The sequence below is a fragment of the Rana temporaria genome, chromosome 13 (genome assembly GCF_905171775.1).
Source record: "Rana temporaria chromosome 13, aRanTem1.1, whole genome shotgun sequence".
Lineage (NCBI taxonomy): Eukaryota > Metazoa > Chordata > Amphibia > Anura > Ranidae > Rana > Rana temporaria.
Window position 1 is genome coordinate 76,349,314 of NC_053501.1, and position 17,727 is coordinate 76,367,040.

The 17,727-nt window shown below is 42.4% G+C and overlaps 1 protein-coding gene across 5 annotated transcripts in view; it reads right to left on the minus strand.

Moving 5' to 3' along the window:
- The window catches only part of PACS2 (phosphofurin acidic cluster sorting protein 2), a 406,668-nt gene that overhangs the window by 218,961 nt on the left and 169,980 nt on the right, over positions 1–17,727 (minus strand). For all 5 annotated transcript variants that reach the window (XM_040333364.1, XM_040333363.1, XM_040333367.1 and 2 more), the window contains exon 11: positions 15,325–15,384. In XM_040333364.1, the coding sequence (XP_040189298.1) occupies positions 15,325–15,384 (60 nt within the window). The remainder of the gene's footprint in view (positions 1–15,324; positions 15,385–17,727) is intronic.

Consider the following 17,727-nt stretch of genomic DNA (forward strand, 5'->3'; position numbering starts at 1 on the left):
TGTGGAAAAGGACTTGGCCTTCCCTAGAGCAGTTAGGAACTCTTCAATCCGCGGCAGGGGATAGGCGTCTCTCGTAGTGATAGCATTTAACCGTTAATAATCTACACAGAGGCGTAGGGTGCCATCCTTTTTCTGCACTAATACAATGGGAGCTGCCCATGGGCTCTTGCTGTCTTTAATCATGATTTGCTGCATCTGTTCCAGCATCTGCTTGACTTCCTGATAAAGGTGAGGGGGTATGCTTCTGTAGCGATCCCGGATGGGTGGATTTCCTCCTGTTGAGATCTCATGTTCAATTCCATTGCTACAGCCCAGGTCGAAATCCCCCTTTGAAAACACCTCTGACCACTTATCCACCAGTTGCCTTACTGCTTCTACCTGAGTGGGTGTGAGTTCCTCAGTGGACAGCTGCATTAGTGGAAGTATCTGTTCTCCTACCCATGCTGGGTCTGCTCCTGCTGACCATTTGGCAACATTCACTTTAGCTACGTAGTGTCATCCGTGGGCCACCCTACTGCTTGACGCCTAGCAGCGATGTGCTCTGAGTTGAATTGCTCCCTCGGTATTCGATCAGGACAGTCCCTCAAGTGATTTTCCTTTTTGTCGGCAGCCCCAACATGAAGAGGGCGACCTCTGCCGTCTCGGTTGTCTGCGGGGCGGTGTTCAGTTTCTCCATGAAAGGGTGTGCTCCATTGGTCCCCATGGATTGGCTCGCTCACGTCTCAGTGTGGCAAGTTCCATCTGGAGCTGAGACATGCCTTCTGTCAGCTTGTGGATGGCCACCTCCCACGGAGCTGAGTGTTCAGCTTGTGGTTTACATGATTTATTACCTGTGCTGGCCATGAGGACATCCGTACTGGCACGTCTGGGCTCTGAATATAGGATAGCTGCCTCTAGAATTTTGTGGAATGTTAATTTTGGGCTACTTCTGTCCTTTTCTTGTAACTTTTTCCTGACTTTGTCAGACAGAAGCCCATCCACAAACTGATCCTTCAGCCAACCATCTGTATCACTCCAACCAGCACGTCCTGCTCGCCTCCTCTCCTTGCGACGGATATCAGCTGTTATATCCTGCACTTCCAGGGCGTACTGCAGAATGGATTCTCCCGCTATTTGCCTTCTACTGATAAAGCGAGCTCTAAGATCCCCTAATGCAGTGGTGTCCAAACTGCGGACCGGGGGCCGAATGTGGCCCTTTGCTTGCCTTTATCTGGCCCTTGAAACATATCCCTCCCATTGATATGAGACACTATTCTGACAACTGACATCAGTGGGGCACAATTCCTCCCACTGATACCAAATGTGGCAATGTTTATTTTCATTGATGCCAGGAAATTTTCCACTTCTGCTGGCCACAGTCCGGCCCCCCAAAAGTCTGAAGGACAAAAAACTGGCCCTTTGTTTCAAAAGTTTGGAGACCCCTGCCCTAATGCAATCATCTGGGTGTACACTGCTTCCAAGCGGCTGATTATCTTGTCTAGGGAGTCCTGGTCCTCTGCTGGAAGGTGTAGGATTAACTTCCTTGCTTCCCCTTCAAAGGCATTAATGGCCAGGTCTGCCTGCTGTGCAGGTGGGACCCCATATGACCGATCAAGCCCCGCAATCTCATAATCCAATCATCCAAGTCCTGATCTGGTCCTGTATACTTAGGCAGCTGTTGTGGTAGCAATCCTGCCAGCAATAGAGAAGCTATGGCAGACTGTTTAACTCCCTTAGTGCCGCTGCTCACATGCTCACATGGCTGATCCTGTTCGCGACGCCAAGTGTTGAGTAACGGTTTCAGCCAAATGATCATACCAGTGGTGATGGGCAATTTCTACTTTACTTAACAATTAAATTCAACATAAAATTGTACAGGAGATCATGTGAACACGGGTATACAGTAAAAAACATTAAAATGAACTGTAAAGGGAAAAGGATATAACAACTATACTGCAGTTCTATTAACGTCCACTAGGTGGCAGCAGCATGTTCTAAATTCAATCTACAGATAGAATAGGGAGCTAGAGAATCTCACGTGTCCAAGATAGTAATCATTCAATCAGCAGACTGTGAGCTGAGCGGACCTCCTGTTGGCACAAACTTCACACTGGCGCTGCTTGCTACTTGCTTTAGTCAGGAGGTTCTGATGGCTGCAGATAGGGCCAACCCACTTCATGGACAGCTTCCCCAAATGTACCATAACAGAGTGCTCTCCAGTGACTGGGGCTTGGAAAGATGCTGCATGCTCTTGTGCTCACTGCTGGTGGCCCGCACACCAGGCTTAATGGGGGAGGACCCAGCACCTGGGAACAGCTCACTTGCCCAGTCACTGCTGTCCCATCAGGCAGGATCTCTGAGCACAGGAAGCTGGGTGGAACTGCCATTTATATCCCCTGGGCATGTCCAGGATCTCAGAGGATTGTGGGGAGTCGAGTAAAAGGGACCTGTACCAGAATATGAACAAAAAGGCATCCCACTACATGTCTATTAGGTCGGCTTGTAGACATCCACAGCCTGGCAGATGGATCACATAGCACTGCAGCATTTCACTATTTAAGAATGAGTGGTAAGCAACTTTGGGCCACTGCCATGTATAACACATTGTGAAATTGCGGATTGTTCATTTGTAAAGCTGAAAGCTTACATAGCGCTGCAGTGCTGTGTTCGCCATCAGCTGTACAGCTGGGCTGTAGATGTGTAAAATCAACCCTGATAGACATGCAGCGGTGCTGGCAGTGTGATCATTTTTTGTGAATGGCAGCACAGGTCTCTGAAGTGGCCCCTGCTGCTAGAGACCAGAGATGTCAACCACAGATGTAAATAGATTTAAAGCGGAGGTTCACCCTAAAACATCTATATACCATTACATGCAGCATACTTGCGTCAGCTACAGTATGCTGGTATTTTTTTTTTTATCGCTGTACATACCGTTATATAGTCAATTTACTTTTTTTACTCTAGCGGGAAATAGGCGTTCCTATGAAGCGGCGTAGATGATTGACGTGCGGAAAAGGCGCGTCACGCATTCCGAAAATAGCTGATCTGAGACTCGGCTATTTACCGCGCCTGCGCAGTCAGCTCCTAGTCTGTGCGCAGACGCCGTATAGCGCCGTAGATAGCCGAGTCCCAGATCGTCTATTTTCGGAAAGCGTGACGCGCCTTTTCCGCACGTCAATCATCTACGCCTATTCATAGGAATGCCTATTCCCCGCGGGAGGAAGAAAAGAAAATGAACTATATAACGGTATGTACAGCGATAAAAATAAAAAAAATACCAGCATACTGTAGCCGACGCAAGTATGCTGCATGTAATGGTACATAGATGTTTTTTAGGGTGAACCTCCGCTTTAACTAATTTTTCTGCTACCTAACAGCATTGTCGGATGGGGAGAGATTGAGAGCTCCCCTCTCAATCCCTCCCCTTGCGACAATGTTTTTGTTTGATATATCCCAGAATCGAATAATTTGTGTAGTCCCTTTAAAGAATAAATATGCCACTATGGACATCCTTACTAGACCTTTAAAGCCATGCACCCTATCTAAAAGGAAGCAACCATGCTGCTTAGAAAACAAAGGGACGGATTTGAACAAAACTAAGTGCTATATGCACTCGATTCCCAAGGGAGTAAAAAAAAAAAAAAAAAAAATACAAACTGTTAAATGATAGATCTTCTTTAAAGCTGCCTCGCAGTGTGCAGAAGGTTAACTAGGAGTCTCAGCATGTTATTAATATGAGGTCAAACACATTTGAATTGGTAATGTTTTTAAGAACTTTGGTTTGGAGCAGTGTGTGCATCATGGGCGTGTTAGAAATTGGAACTGAGACCCTGATGTAAAGGTGAAACGACTCTGGGGACACTGATGTAATGGAAGGGGGTGACTCTGGGGACCCTAATGTAAGGAAGGGTGTGACTATGGGGACCCTGAGGGGAGTGACTTTGGGGACCCTAATGTAAGGAGGGATGTGACTATGGGGACCCTGACGTAAAGTGGGTGACTCCTGGTACTCTGACATAAGGGGGGGGGGTAACACTGGGAACCTGATGTAAGGGAGTGCTCTTGGGGACCCTGATATTGGGGGGGCTTCTGGGCACCCCGATATTAGAGTAAGGCTTTGGAAGAAGAGGGGGACTCTGATGTAAGGGGGAACTTTGATGGGGATTCATGATGTAAGGGGGGAATCTGATGTGAATATTGGCCTGTCACTACTGTTGAACTCTATATATTGTTTTATGTGTTACTTACTCCTGACCCCTAAGCATTCTATACACTACCTTGCATCACATAGTCCTGATCAAAGTATTCATTGTCCTAGCAGTTGCTGGTTATATTGAAGCAATACTTTTTTGTATGCAGAAAAAAACTTTTTAAATGATCCTTCGTTCTGGGGGCTATGTTTATCTGCGAGATTGTCAATTGTGACAAAGTAAATAAAAACAAATTGTGGGTACAAGGACTGTGGTATACAGTATCTCACAAAAGTGAGTACACCCCTCACATTTTTGTAAATATATTATTATATATTTTCATGAGAAGTTACACTTTGCTACAATGTAAAGTAGTGAGTGTACAGTATAACAGTGTAAATTTGCAGTCCCCTCAAAATAACTAAACACACAGCCATTAATGTCCAAACCGCTGGCAACAAAAGTGAGTACACCCCTAAGTGAAAATGTTCAAATTGTGCCAAATTAGCCATTTTCCCTCCCTGATGTCATGGTACTCGTTAGTGTTACCAGGTGTGAATGAGGAGCAGGTGTGTTAAGTTTGGTGTTATCGATCTCATACCGGTCACTGGAAGTTCAACATGGCACCTCATGGCAAAGAACTCTGTAAGGATCTGAAAAAAAGAATTGTTGCTCTACATAAAGATGGCATAGGCTAAAAGAAGATTGCCAAGATCCTGAAACTGAGCTACAGCATGGTGGCCAAGACCATACAGCGATTTAACAGGACAGGTTCCACTCAGACCAGACCTTGCCATGGTTCGACCAAAGAAGTTGAGTGCATGTGCCAGATTTGCTGGTTGAAAGCCGACTCTGCTGCGTGAATCGTCGTATACATACTGCAAGTCCTTTAATAGCCATAGCAGGCGTGAGCGGCCGCTGCACGGCGGGGGACCCGATGCGCGTGGCACTATCCACTCCAGCCACCTGCGATTGTAGCAAGAGCAGGAACAGGAATTTGTGTGTGTAAACACACAAATCCCTGTCCTGTCAGGGGAGAAGAAACAGATTGTGTGTTTCTACTAAGTAGGAACAACGAAATGTCTGCTCTCCCAGTCAGTCCAATCCCCTCACAGTTAGAACACACGTTGATCACCCCCTTGTGTTAACCCCATCCTTGCCATTGACATTTATACAGTAATCAGTGACTATTAACTCTGATCGCTGTAAAAATGTCAATGGGCCCAAAAAAGTGTCAAAAGTGTCCGCCGCAATGTCGCATTCCCGATAAAAATCACTGATCGCCGCCATTATTAGTAAAAAAAAAAATAATAAAAATGCCATAAATGTATCCCCTATTTTTTTTTTTTTTATCAAAAATATGTAGAAAAAATGCATATTGGCCTAAACTGATGAAGATATTATTTTATTTTTATTTGGGATAGTCTAGCAAAAAGTAAAAAATATTGTGTTTCTTTTTAAATTGTTGCTCTTCTTTTGTTTATAGCGCAAAAATAAAAACCGCAGAGGTGATCAAATACCACCAAAAGAAAGCTCTGTTTGTGGGAAAAAAAGGACGTAAATTTTGTTTGGGTACGTCACACGACAGCTCAATTTTCAGTTAAAACAACGCAGTGCCGTATCGCCAAAAATGGCCTGGTCGACGAAATTTTATCGAATGAGGGATAGAATTGGTCCGATGCTAGCTAATAATCTTTCACCCAGATTTAGATCAAGGATCATTCCCAAGATTAAACTAGGTGATGGTTCTATTACTCTAAACCCCCAACGGGTAATGGAAGCTTTTCAACATTTTTATTCAAAGCTTTATCATTATGATGACAGCTGTGGTTCTAATAGAGTGTCAGAATTCCTTGAAAGCTTAGATCTACCAAGACTGTCGGATTTACATAAAACAGAAATGGAGGCTCCCATTCTAGTTGAGGAGATTATAGAGGTTATTAAGGGATTGGAGACTAATAAGGCCCCCGGCCCTGACGGCTTTTCATCTCCATACTACAAGAAGTTTTCGGTCCTTTTGGCACCCTTTCTCGCAAGGTTTTTTAATGGTTTGTCGGGAGGTAATTCTATTGAATCTATTGGCAATGAACTTAATATGGCCTACATGTCTGTGATCCCTAAGCCTGACAAAGATCCCAGCCTAGTTGAAAATTATAGACCGATATCTTTAATTAACAATGACCTAAAAATTTTTACTAAAATAATGGCTAATAGACTTTCGTCCTTCATAGGCCAATATATACATAATGATCAGGTAGGTTTTATTTCTAATAGACAAGCTCCAGACCAGATCAGGAGGGCAGTGGACTTAATTTCAATATTACAATCTGGTTGGATAGGAAACAATAGACAGGAAGGCATGCTATTATCAATAGACCTCCAGAAGGCCTTTGATTCAGTGTCCTGGCCATTTATGTTTACAGTCTTAAGGCGATGGGGATTTGGTCCTAGAATTTTAGGTCTTTTGACTGCTCTTTACTCTTCACCTGAGGCCAAGATCTGTCTACAGGGAATATATTCTGAGACTATTAAAATTAAAAGGGGTACTCGCCAGGGATGCCCTCTGTCTCCCCTGTTGTTCGCTGTTGTTATAGAGTCCTTAGCAATAGCAATCAGGAACGACCCGAATATCAGGGGGGTTGAATGTACCCGGAATGAACACAAATGCGCATTATTTGCGGATGATCTTTTATTATTCATTACCTCCCCAATTTCTTCTTTACCTGCTATATATTCTCTGTTGGATGAATTCTCTATAGTCTCAGGCCTTAGAGTCAATATTACTAAATCCAGGGCCCTTTATGTGTCACTCCCTGAATCTATTGTTTCCCTCATTCAAAAAAATTATACTTTTTGCTAGAATACATCGTCCATTAAATATTTAGGTATTTTCCTGACCTCAAAATTCGAGGATCTTTATCAGGCCAATTACCCTCCCATGTATAAAAAACTTGAATCTGATCTAAATGAGTGGAGCTCACATAACATAGGCTGGATGGGAAGGATAAATTCCATTAAAATTACTCTTTTACCTAGGATTTTATACCTATTCCGTTCGCTCCCAATACCAATAAAGTCAAACCACTTGAAAACCTTTCAGAGTAAGCTTACCAAATTTGTTTGGAATAAGAAGCACCCACGTATTTCTTCACGCTCTCTTTTTAATCTACCTAAACAGGGTGGTTTTGGTCTTCCGAATTTATTGTGGTATTTCAAGGCTGCTAGATTGGCTCAACTTTCGGACGTTTACATCCAAAGTGATCGTCCTGGTTGGATAAGTTTGGAAGAGCAGGCTACTCCCTCTTACTCGTTGGAAGATTTATTATGGATTACTCCCAAAAGTAGACCTATTATGTCTCTGTCTCAAGCCATGGTACTGTGGGATTCACTTAGAAAAAATCCTTCTTTGGTCTCCAAAGGTCACCCATTGTCTAATATATTCAGAGACCCTACTTTGCCTCGGAAGTAAAAGGGGAATCCTTTCAATGGTGGCGCGACAAGGGGGTGTACCGCATTGGATGTTTCTTCTCACATTCAGGTCCTCTTTCCAAAAAATATTTTACGGATAATCTGGACCTCCCATCCTCTGAAAAACCGAGATTTTCTCGAATCTTTAGTTTTACTAAGAAGCTTTGGTTAGATAAGACCGTGTCGGGCTATATGACGGATTATGAGGTTAAATGTGACCAAGCCTTGGGAAGGAGGGGAGGAATTTCTATAATATATAAATCGCTTGCTGCTAATGAACAACAATTACCTCATATGATTGCTTGGGAAAGGGAACTTCAGGTTGAATGGGATTTGAAAGAATGGTACTCTAATTTTGATAGATCTGTGAAAGGGATTACCAATGTTTCACTTATAGAAGCTAATCTGAAGGTCTTTACTAGATGGTACTTGGTACCCTTGAAGCTAGCCACTATTTACCCCTCTGTCGCCTCTATGTTTTAGAGGATGTCAGGGACATGGGCGTCCGCTCCATAGGGCAAGGGGGGTCAATTGCCCCCCCCTGGAAGTCAGAGTGGACTGCACTTTTCAGGCTCCACATGGATGCATTCCTCACACCATATCTTAACAAAAATTATTATTTTTAATAATGTGGAATACTTTCTATGTAGAACCTGAAAAGTCCCAGTATATTCCTGACATTGTCATAAGTATAAAGAGACATACAGAATACAGCCCACCTCCAGGAAAGGGAAAATTCCACCCTTGCACTGCTGGGGGGAAATTATCACTTTTACTTCTATATTTCCATGTTCCAGCCACACTGCTCTCCTCCTCAACCCAAAGTCTCAGCATCATTGCATACCATACAGGAACATTAACCCTGTATGGTACAATGAGGATGATGGAGTGCCACCACAGCCTGTCACAACTTTCACAGAAGCTGCAGGGGAACAGTCACAGAGATTGAGGGAATCGGCCAAAGTTCGGTACACAGAGAGTATATTTGTTCCAATTTACTATGTGTTTTATGCCTCAGAGAAATGAACTGGAGAATTCACACTCAGTCCCTTTCTATTTTTTGAAAGTGAGCTATCAGGGGTCTGTTTAGCCCTTGATATTTCACCAAAGCCCCCCAACAAGACTGTTAAAAAATGTAAAAATAAATAAATTTGTAAAAAAAAAAAAAAAAAAAAAAAAAACGACTGACACCATCCACTGCCCTTCTAACACCGCCCACTGCCCTACTGACACCATCTATCCTATTCGGCTGCTGGGGGGGGGGGGTTTAAACCCCAGCTAGTGGTCGAAGACAGGGTTAAATGTGACTGTGTATTGCTGCTGCCGAAGCGCCCCCCCTTGAAAAAATTTCAGCGGACGCCCATGGTCAGGGAGTTGGTTCTATGATTCATATATGGTGGGAATGCCCAAAAATACGCAGATACTGGAATAGGGTATTTCATATTATAAGACGTACTGTATAACTGGTTGTAATATACACCAATCTCCAGCGATTGCTTTGCTGAATGGACTAGTACCGCATGCTCATAAGTCTACAAGAAGATTGATATTATTTATCCTAGTAGGAGCAAGGATTTTGATAGCTGCTGCTTGGAAAAAACCGACGGTTTCGATATCATATATGAAAAGGAAAGTGACTTGGATAATGGAGAATGAAAAACAGTTGGGCTTGTTGTTAGATTCAGGTAACCAGTTTCATGAGATTTGGGAACCGTGGGTGAAGTACTTGGGTATATTAAATTCAACGTGAATGTAATATGGTGATTTACCGTATTCTGTTGTATACACTTGGCGGGTAGGCTATCTACTCTACTTCCTCTCTGATCTTTAGTCCTCATCTATTCTTCCTTTTTCTTTCTTCCTGTTCACCTCTTGGTTCGATTTCTTTAAATTTTCTTTTATTTCTAATTTTTAGATAACATATGGTACTATCTATATGTGAATATGTTGTTAATGACTTGGTACTCTTCTTTATCATATAAAAAATATTTTTTATCCATTTGGATGCACTCTATGATCAATTTGGATAAACTGGAATTTCTGTATATAATATCTTTTGACTCAAGGATCCTGTGGAGAGTATATTGGAGGTGGATTCATTTCCTCAGACAATTTCTAGATATGGTTGTTTGACGATATTTTCTGGTGTCAAAATATTTTTTTAAATAATCCGGAAATATCAGTTTGACAAAGTTTATGGTTGTTTATTCAATCTTTATCTTTTCATTTTATCCCTTCCAATTCTCAATATGAAAATATTTTGGCAATGGGGGATGAAATGAATTAATGGGAAACTATACATTGGTTGAAACGACTCGACTCTAATGTGTTTGAAGGATTAGGGGTGGGAGGTATAGAATTTAATTATTCTTAAGAGGTCAAATGGTATTACTTATGATTTGACAAATACTATAGACTGCCATGACTTCGAATTATATTGGATGATAGTTTGGAGTATATAGTATAAGTATAATTATTAGACCTCCGATGGATCGATTTACAAAAACAGGGGTTTGTTCCTTTAATTTTGTTTTTTATACCTCTGACTATAGAGTAATCCCTTCATTGGGACCTAAGTATTGTTAGAATGTAATGTACTATTAATATATGAATTTCTATATCACAATGTATTGACATTTATCTATGTATAACATCTGATGTACCATCTACTTTTCATAATAAAATTAAACTTGATTGAAAAAAAAAAAAAAAATGGCCTGGTCAGGAAGGGGGTAAATTCTTTTGGGGCTGAAGTGGTTAAACAGAATAAAGGTGGATAAAGTACCTGGACCAGATGACATCCACACATGGATCCTAAAAGAATTAAGCTCTGTAATTTCAAAGCCACTGTATCTAAAATTTAGGGACTCGTTATTTACTGGAATGCTACCACTTGAGTGGCGCAGGGCCAATGCGGTGCCCATATTTAAAAAGGGATCAAAGTCTTTACCAAGTAACTATAGATCTGTTAATTTAACTTTTATAGTCGGGAAGCTACTGGAGAGTTTAATAAAAGACCACATAGATGAGTTCTTGCTGGAAAGAAATATTTTAAGCAACAGACAGCATGGATTCATGAAAGACAGAAGAAGTTGTTAAACAAATCTGATTTATTTTTATGAGGAGGTAAGTAAAACCTTGAGCAGAGGAGTGGACGTGGCATACCTGGATTTTGCAAAAGCGTTTGACACGGTTCCCCACACACAGTTCATGTGTAAGGTAAAGTCTACAGGATTGGAAAGATAAATTTGTAAATGGATAGAAAACTGGCTAAAAGACAGAATTTAGAGAGTAGTGGTTAATGACTCATACTCGGAATGATCTAAGGCACAGGTGTCAAACACAAGGCCCGCGGGCCGAATCCGGCCCTCCAGGCCATTTCATGTGGCCCTCGCACCTCTCCTGCAGCTGCAGTAGAGCTCCAGTCCTCCTCTGGTCCTACTCCAGACCCTTATTTTCTGCTTTCAAGCAATGCATCCAGCTTCTTCCCAGCAGCAGCATGAGGAAAGGGGGGTGCACTGTGATGTAAGGGAGAGCGGGGGACAACTTCTGATGGTGGGGTGGCTCTTGACATCTAAAGTAAAGGGGAGGTGATGCGCTGGACATCTAATCTTACAGATACAACCGGCCCTTTTGAGGGCAATCATAATGATGATGCGGCCCACAATGAAATCCTATTAAGCATCTGTGGGGTATCCTAAAACAGAAGGTAGAGGAGCGCAAGGTCTCTAACATCCACCAGCTCTGTGATGTCATGGAGGAGTGACAGAGGACTCCAGTGGCAACCTGTGAAGCTCTGGTGAACTCCATGCCCAAGAGGGTTAAGGCAGTGCTGAAAAATAATGGTGGCCACACAAAATATTGGCACTTTGGGCCCAATTTGGACATTTTGACTTAGGGGTGTACTCACATTTGTGACAGCGGTTTAGACATTAATGGCTGTGTGTTGAGTTATTTTGAGGGAACAGCAAATTTACACTGTTATACAAGCTGTACACTCACTACTTTACATTATAGCAAAGGATCATTTCTTCAGTGTTGTCACACGAAAAGAGATAATAAAATATTTACAAAAAATGTGAGGGGTGTACTCACTTTTGTGAGATACTGTATGTGTGCAGTATATATAGCAAATAGGCACAAATTCTTTGTAACCACTTGCCGACCAGCCACAGTCATTATACTGCGGCAGGTCGGCACAATCCCACAAACCGTCGTAGCTGTAGACCGGAGGTGCGTGCACGTGCCTGTTGCAATGTGGGGGTGCCAATGCGCATGGCCGGCGGTCGTGGGCACAAGAGGCAGAACAGGGACATGTGTGGGTGTAAACCCACACATCCAGGCTCTGTGAGGAGAGGAGAGGCAGATTGTAAGTTCCTTCTAGCTAGGAACCACAATCTGTCAATTCCTCCAGTCACTTCCATCCCCGTACAGCTAGAACACACACTAGGGAACACAGTTAACCCTTGATCGCCCCCTAGTGTTAACCCCTTCTCTGCCAGTGACATTTACACAGTACAGTAATTAGTGCATTTTTATAGAACTGATCGCTGTATAATTGTCAATTGTCCAAAAAATGGCTGATCACCGCCATTACTAGTTAAAAAAAAATAATAATAAAAATGCCATAAAGCTATCCCATATTTTGTAGATGCTATAACTTTTGTGCAAAGCAATATACCCTTATTGTGTTTTTTATTACCAAAAATATGTATAATGCCCTGTACACACGACCGGTTTTCCTGACATGCCAAAACCTGACGTTTTTACTGACGCGATTCCCCTCAAGCCTAACTTGCATATACACGGTCAGTCAAAAAAACACTCGACCAAACCGCAGTGACGTCCAGCACGTACGACGGCACTATAAAGGGGACGTTCCATTCAAATGGTGCCACCCTTTGGGCAGCTTTTTCTGATCCTCCTGTTAGTAAAAGTTTGACGAGAGACGATTCTCGCTTTTCACTCTTCGTGCTATTCAGTCGGTTACAGCGCGACGAATGTGCTATCTCCATTACGAACGCTAGTTTTACCAGAACGAGCGCTCCCATCTCATACTTGATTCTGAACATGCCCGTTTTTTTTCCCCTCAGAAAAACATACGCCCAAGCGGTTTTCGTGACGACAAAAAGACTGACGGGAAACACGACGGGAAAAAATAGAGCAGATTCAAATTTTTTTGCGGGTAGTTTTCTCGTCGGGAAAACTGCTATGGAGCATACACATGACCGGTTTTCCAGACCAATCTAAAAAAAATCATTTTTCTCGCCGGGAAAACCGGTCATGTACAAGGCATAAGAATACATATTGGCCTAAACTGAGGAAAAAAATCAGCTTTTTAAAAAAAAAAAAAAAAAATTGGGGATATTTATTATAGCAAAAAGTACAAAATATTGTGTTTTTTTCAAAATAGTCGCTCTATTTTTGTTTATAGCGCAAAAAATAAAAACCGCAGAGATGATCAAATACCACCAAAAGAAAGCTCTATTTGTGGGAAAAAAAAAGGATGTAAATTTTGTTTGGGTACAGCGTCACACGTCTGCGCAATTGTCAGTTAAAGCGCTGCAGGGCCGTATCGCAAAAAAATGGCCTGGTCATTGAGCAGCCAAATCTTCCGGGGATGAAGTGGTTAATCATCACCCTTTGAGTCTCTCCCACTGGTAAGTAAAATCTGTCCTCTGCCTCACCTACTACTGACCCCTGATCCCCTGCACTTTGTTCCCCCCCTTTAAGCCATGGGGGCAATATTCAGCACAATGAGAACCATACCCAATGTTTGCCACAATGAGCAGGTTTTTCACAGTTAGGACACCACAGCTTGCACACAGGGTCCACTGTTTTCGGAATGGCTATGCCCCCATAGCTAACTTTCCTGAGCATGTGCAAAGAGCACTATCTTGTGTCACTCTTGCAATTTGAGGGAACCCCCTGGGAAAAATAAATTATCCTTGGCCCTGGATGCAGACTTCCTCATTAGAACACTACGAGCGCATCAGCTGATTAATAATGAAAAAGCACTCCCATTCATATTGACATCATTATACAGATTGTTCTTCAGGGAAGAAAATAGTAGGAATGTGCAACAAAGTGTAATAAAATCCTTGCCATGTACATATGCCACAGCCCCCGCCACCCCCCTCCTATGCAGATTCTTAATGCATTCACTGGGCCCCTGTCCTCTCTCCAGACTCCCTCGTCCCCCATAGTTCTGCTGGGTTCCCCCTGTCTCTGGCTGCTGGGTATGTGTCAGAATGGAGAGTGGGGGAACGGGCCAGTAAACATATCTTATTAACAGCCCCTTCATTTTCTGAATGAATAGAGTCTGTGATCCGTACCAATCACTGACTATTGTCTATTCATAACAAACATAGCAAATTGTGTTTATTATGATTCAGTTTGTGAATGAACAGAGAGCTCTGTACAGAGCTATTCCTGTCCATTGATTCTGCACAGCTGAGACTGCAGAGATGGAAATTGCCCCTTTGTTAAATGTTTATGCAAAAAAAAATGCACAAAGTGCCGCTGTAAGTCGGTACTTTGACGTAGAATACCAGATAGCTGCCATAACTTCAGTATCCTCTTCAATGGCGGACGGTCCTCTTTCAGATAAAAGTGGTATCCCTAGCGGATTCGCTGCAAGATCACTTTTATTGGGGGTGAGAGAGGCCACGGCTGCACTCTGTTCGTCTCTGCCACTTACCGGAGCCGTCAGTAGTGGCGGAGACAATCGCATCCTTTCACCTGTGAGGCTGGAATGCCGAGTGAGGGAAAGATGGACCTCACTTGGCTCCATACCATTGGATCATGGAAGCAACGTCAAACATTACTTCATGCTTTTTTTCAATTACAAGGGATGTTTACATAGGGATAAAAGTGACCCACATTTTTCTTTAAAAGGACAGTGTAAAAATAGAAAATAAAATAAATAAGGAAAAAAAAAAATGTAAAGTGCTCTGTCCCGTCGAGGTTGCGCGCAGATGCGAACGCATACGCAAGTCGCGCCCACATATGAAAACTGTGTTCAAACCACATACGTGAGGTATCGCCGCAATTGTCAGAGCCAAAACCGGCAACCTGTAGACATTTTTAAACATTGGCTATGGAGATTTTTAAGGGTCAAAGTTTGGAGCCATTCCACGAGCGGGTGCAATTTTGAAGCGTGACATGCTGGGTATCAATTGACTCGGCGTAACATTATCTTTCACAATATAAAAAAAATGGGCCAAGTTTACTGTTGTCTTATTGTTTAATTAAAAAAAGTTTTTTTTTTCCAAAAAAATTGACTTGTAAAACTGCTGCGCAAATACGGTGTGACATCAAGTATTGCAACAACTGCAATTTTATTCTCCAGGGAATTGGGGAAAAAATGTTTGGGGGTTCGAAGTCATTTTCGAGCAAAAAAAAATGATTTTAACTTGGTAATCACCAAGTCTGAAAAAAAGGCTTGGTCCTTAAAAAGATGCTTTCAAAACAAATAAAAGGACAAATTTTCTAGTTAAAGAATCATTTCTAGTTAAAGAATATTTTACCCAGATTACAATCCAAAGAAAATAAATCTTATATTCTGGGTTCCACATCTTATATTAAAAAATAACTAATCTTGCACACATTTTTTTTTTCTTTTCGAATTCTTAACAAAAAGCAAGCTTACTTAAACGTGATCAAGTTGTATCCCAAATGAACTTACATCAGTGTATGCTGATTGGGTGATGTCACAATGAGGTCTCTCGTTGTGGATGGTACTATGCTGTAGATGTAGAAATCAAACAAATATCTATTAGATTGGTTATCACATTCCTACAAAAAAAAAATGCAGATTTAAAATCTTGAAAGATGGTCAAAACATCATAAAATTACAGTAGAAATAATATAGATAGCATTTTTTGTATTAAAAGTTTATGACTACCGTACAAACAAAAAAAAGTATAAAGAAACACAAAATAACTATACCCAATATATATATATATATATATATATATATATATATATATATATATATATATATATATATATAGTAAAAGCAGAACAGGGTCAGCTTTACCATGCCTGTTCCTACACGTGGTAGAGACAAAGAGGCAGTTTTTCCTGTACAATTATTGCCCAAATGTTTTGCATCATCAGTAGCTCCTATATCCATTATAAGATTATTTACCCATTATCACAATATCCTAAACCAGGTTATCACCAGGAAAGCAAGAACTGTTGAAGTGATCTTAGCAGACAGGTGTTACTTAAAGCGATACTTAAGGTTCATTTTTTTTTTTTTAAATGTGATACTTCCCTCCACTGTGCAGTTCGTTTTGCACAGAGTGTTCCCGATCGTCCTCTTCTGGGGTCCCATGGCAGCTCTCTCGGCTCCTCCCTGCAATACCTAACCCCCTCTGGGAAGCTCTCTCCCGAGGGGGTTACCTTGCGGGCACGCTGCCTGTCATACATTCGGCGTCCAAAGACGCAGAGTGTATGACTCAGGCCCACCCCCTGGCACCCGCGTCATTGGATTTTATTGATAGCAGCGGGAGCCAATGGCTGCGCTGCTATCAATCTAGCCAATCAATGCCGAGACTCAGTGGAGAAGAGGACGCTGGGGACGAGCCAAACAGGTGAACGGGCTCAGATAAGTAAAACGGGGGGGGGGGGGCTGGGGGGCCAGTGACAGCCAGATGTTATTTCACCTTAATGCATAGGATGCATTAAGGTGAAAAACACAAACCTTTACAACCCCTTTAACCACTCAATACAGGGCACTTTAACCCCCTTCCTGCCCAGGCCACTTTTTAGCGCTGCTGCACTTTTCACACAAATAGAGCTTTCTTTTGGTAGTATTTAATGACCACTGGGCTAAACAAAAAAAAGGAAACAAATGTAGAAAAAAAAGTTTTTATTTCTTTTTTGTTATAAATGTTGCAAATAGTCTTTCTTCATAAATTTAGAACAACATTTCTTTGGTGAAAATAACCCACATCAGTGTATATTATTTAGTCTGTAGGAAAGTTATAGAGTTCAAACTATGGTATATAGTGCAGATCTGAAAACTGCTCAATCCTGATGTACTGGCAGCCCCCCCCCCCCCCCCAAAGATCTTTTTGGAAAGTAGACAGTCTGAGGTATTTAGTAAGAGGTACGCAGCGTTTTTTGAAGTTGCAATGTTTTGTCACTTTTCTTTATTGTACATCATGGGACACAGCGCACCATAGTAGTTACTATATGGGTTATACGCCCACCTTCAGGTGATGGACACTGGCATAATCAAGACAGGAAGTCCCCCCTCTTATATAACCCCTCCCGTACAGGGAGTACCTCAGTTTTTTCACCAGTGTCTAAGGTGTTGTTCACGGTTAATATTTTGCTAAAGAGTGCTCCATAGATGGCCTGGTCAAGAGAGCTACGCTATCGGATCCATTCAAAAAGTCTATAAACAAAGACAAAAGTGGATGGTACCCAAACCTCGGTGTGGAAGAATGAGGTTTTGCCTGTAATGCTTTTCTCAGGAGAGCTGGGCCCTGGGATCCAGCACCTTGGTCACATTGCTATACCACAGGTTTGCTCTGGCAGGGCGCTGTACAGGTCCAAGGCAGTGGACTCCATTCTTTGAGGTCTGGCACGGCACCAACCTGCCGTGATGGGTAAAGATTGGGTCACTCGGATATTCCAGTTTGTACCCTGCAGCTGGAAGGGTAAGTTAAGAAGAGCCTGGGTGACATCTCTTGTATTAAATAGAAGATGTCTTGCATGTCTTGTCCACTAGAGAGTGTAAAGCTAACATACCTGTGTGTTGACAGCTGCACTTTACCCTTTGGCTATCAGCTGCTCTTGTTGTATAAGTTTTTTCCCTCCCTTGTTGTCAGCTAACTAAAAGGGTGGGGGGGGGCGCTGCACATGTCAGTATGGGCACTGTTTTCACTGACACCAATGCAGGATCAGGTGTGATTGGCAGGCTCCTTCTTTCTCCCTCCCCCCATGACTTCTGTAATGGACGGGCGCGCGCGCAAGCTTCTCATGTAGGGGATGACGTCATGAGTGTACGTGTTTCCGGCTTGAAAGCAGCTTACGGCACAGGCGCGAGCTAGCAGGCTTGTTTTAAAAGTGCAAC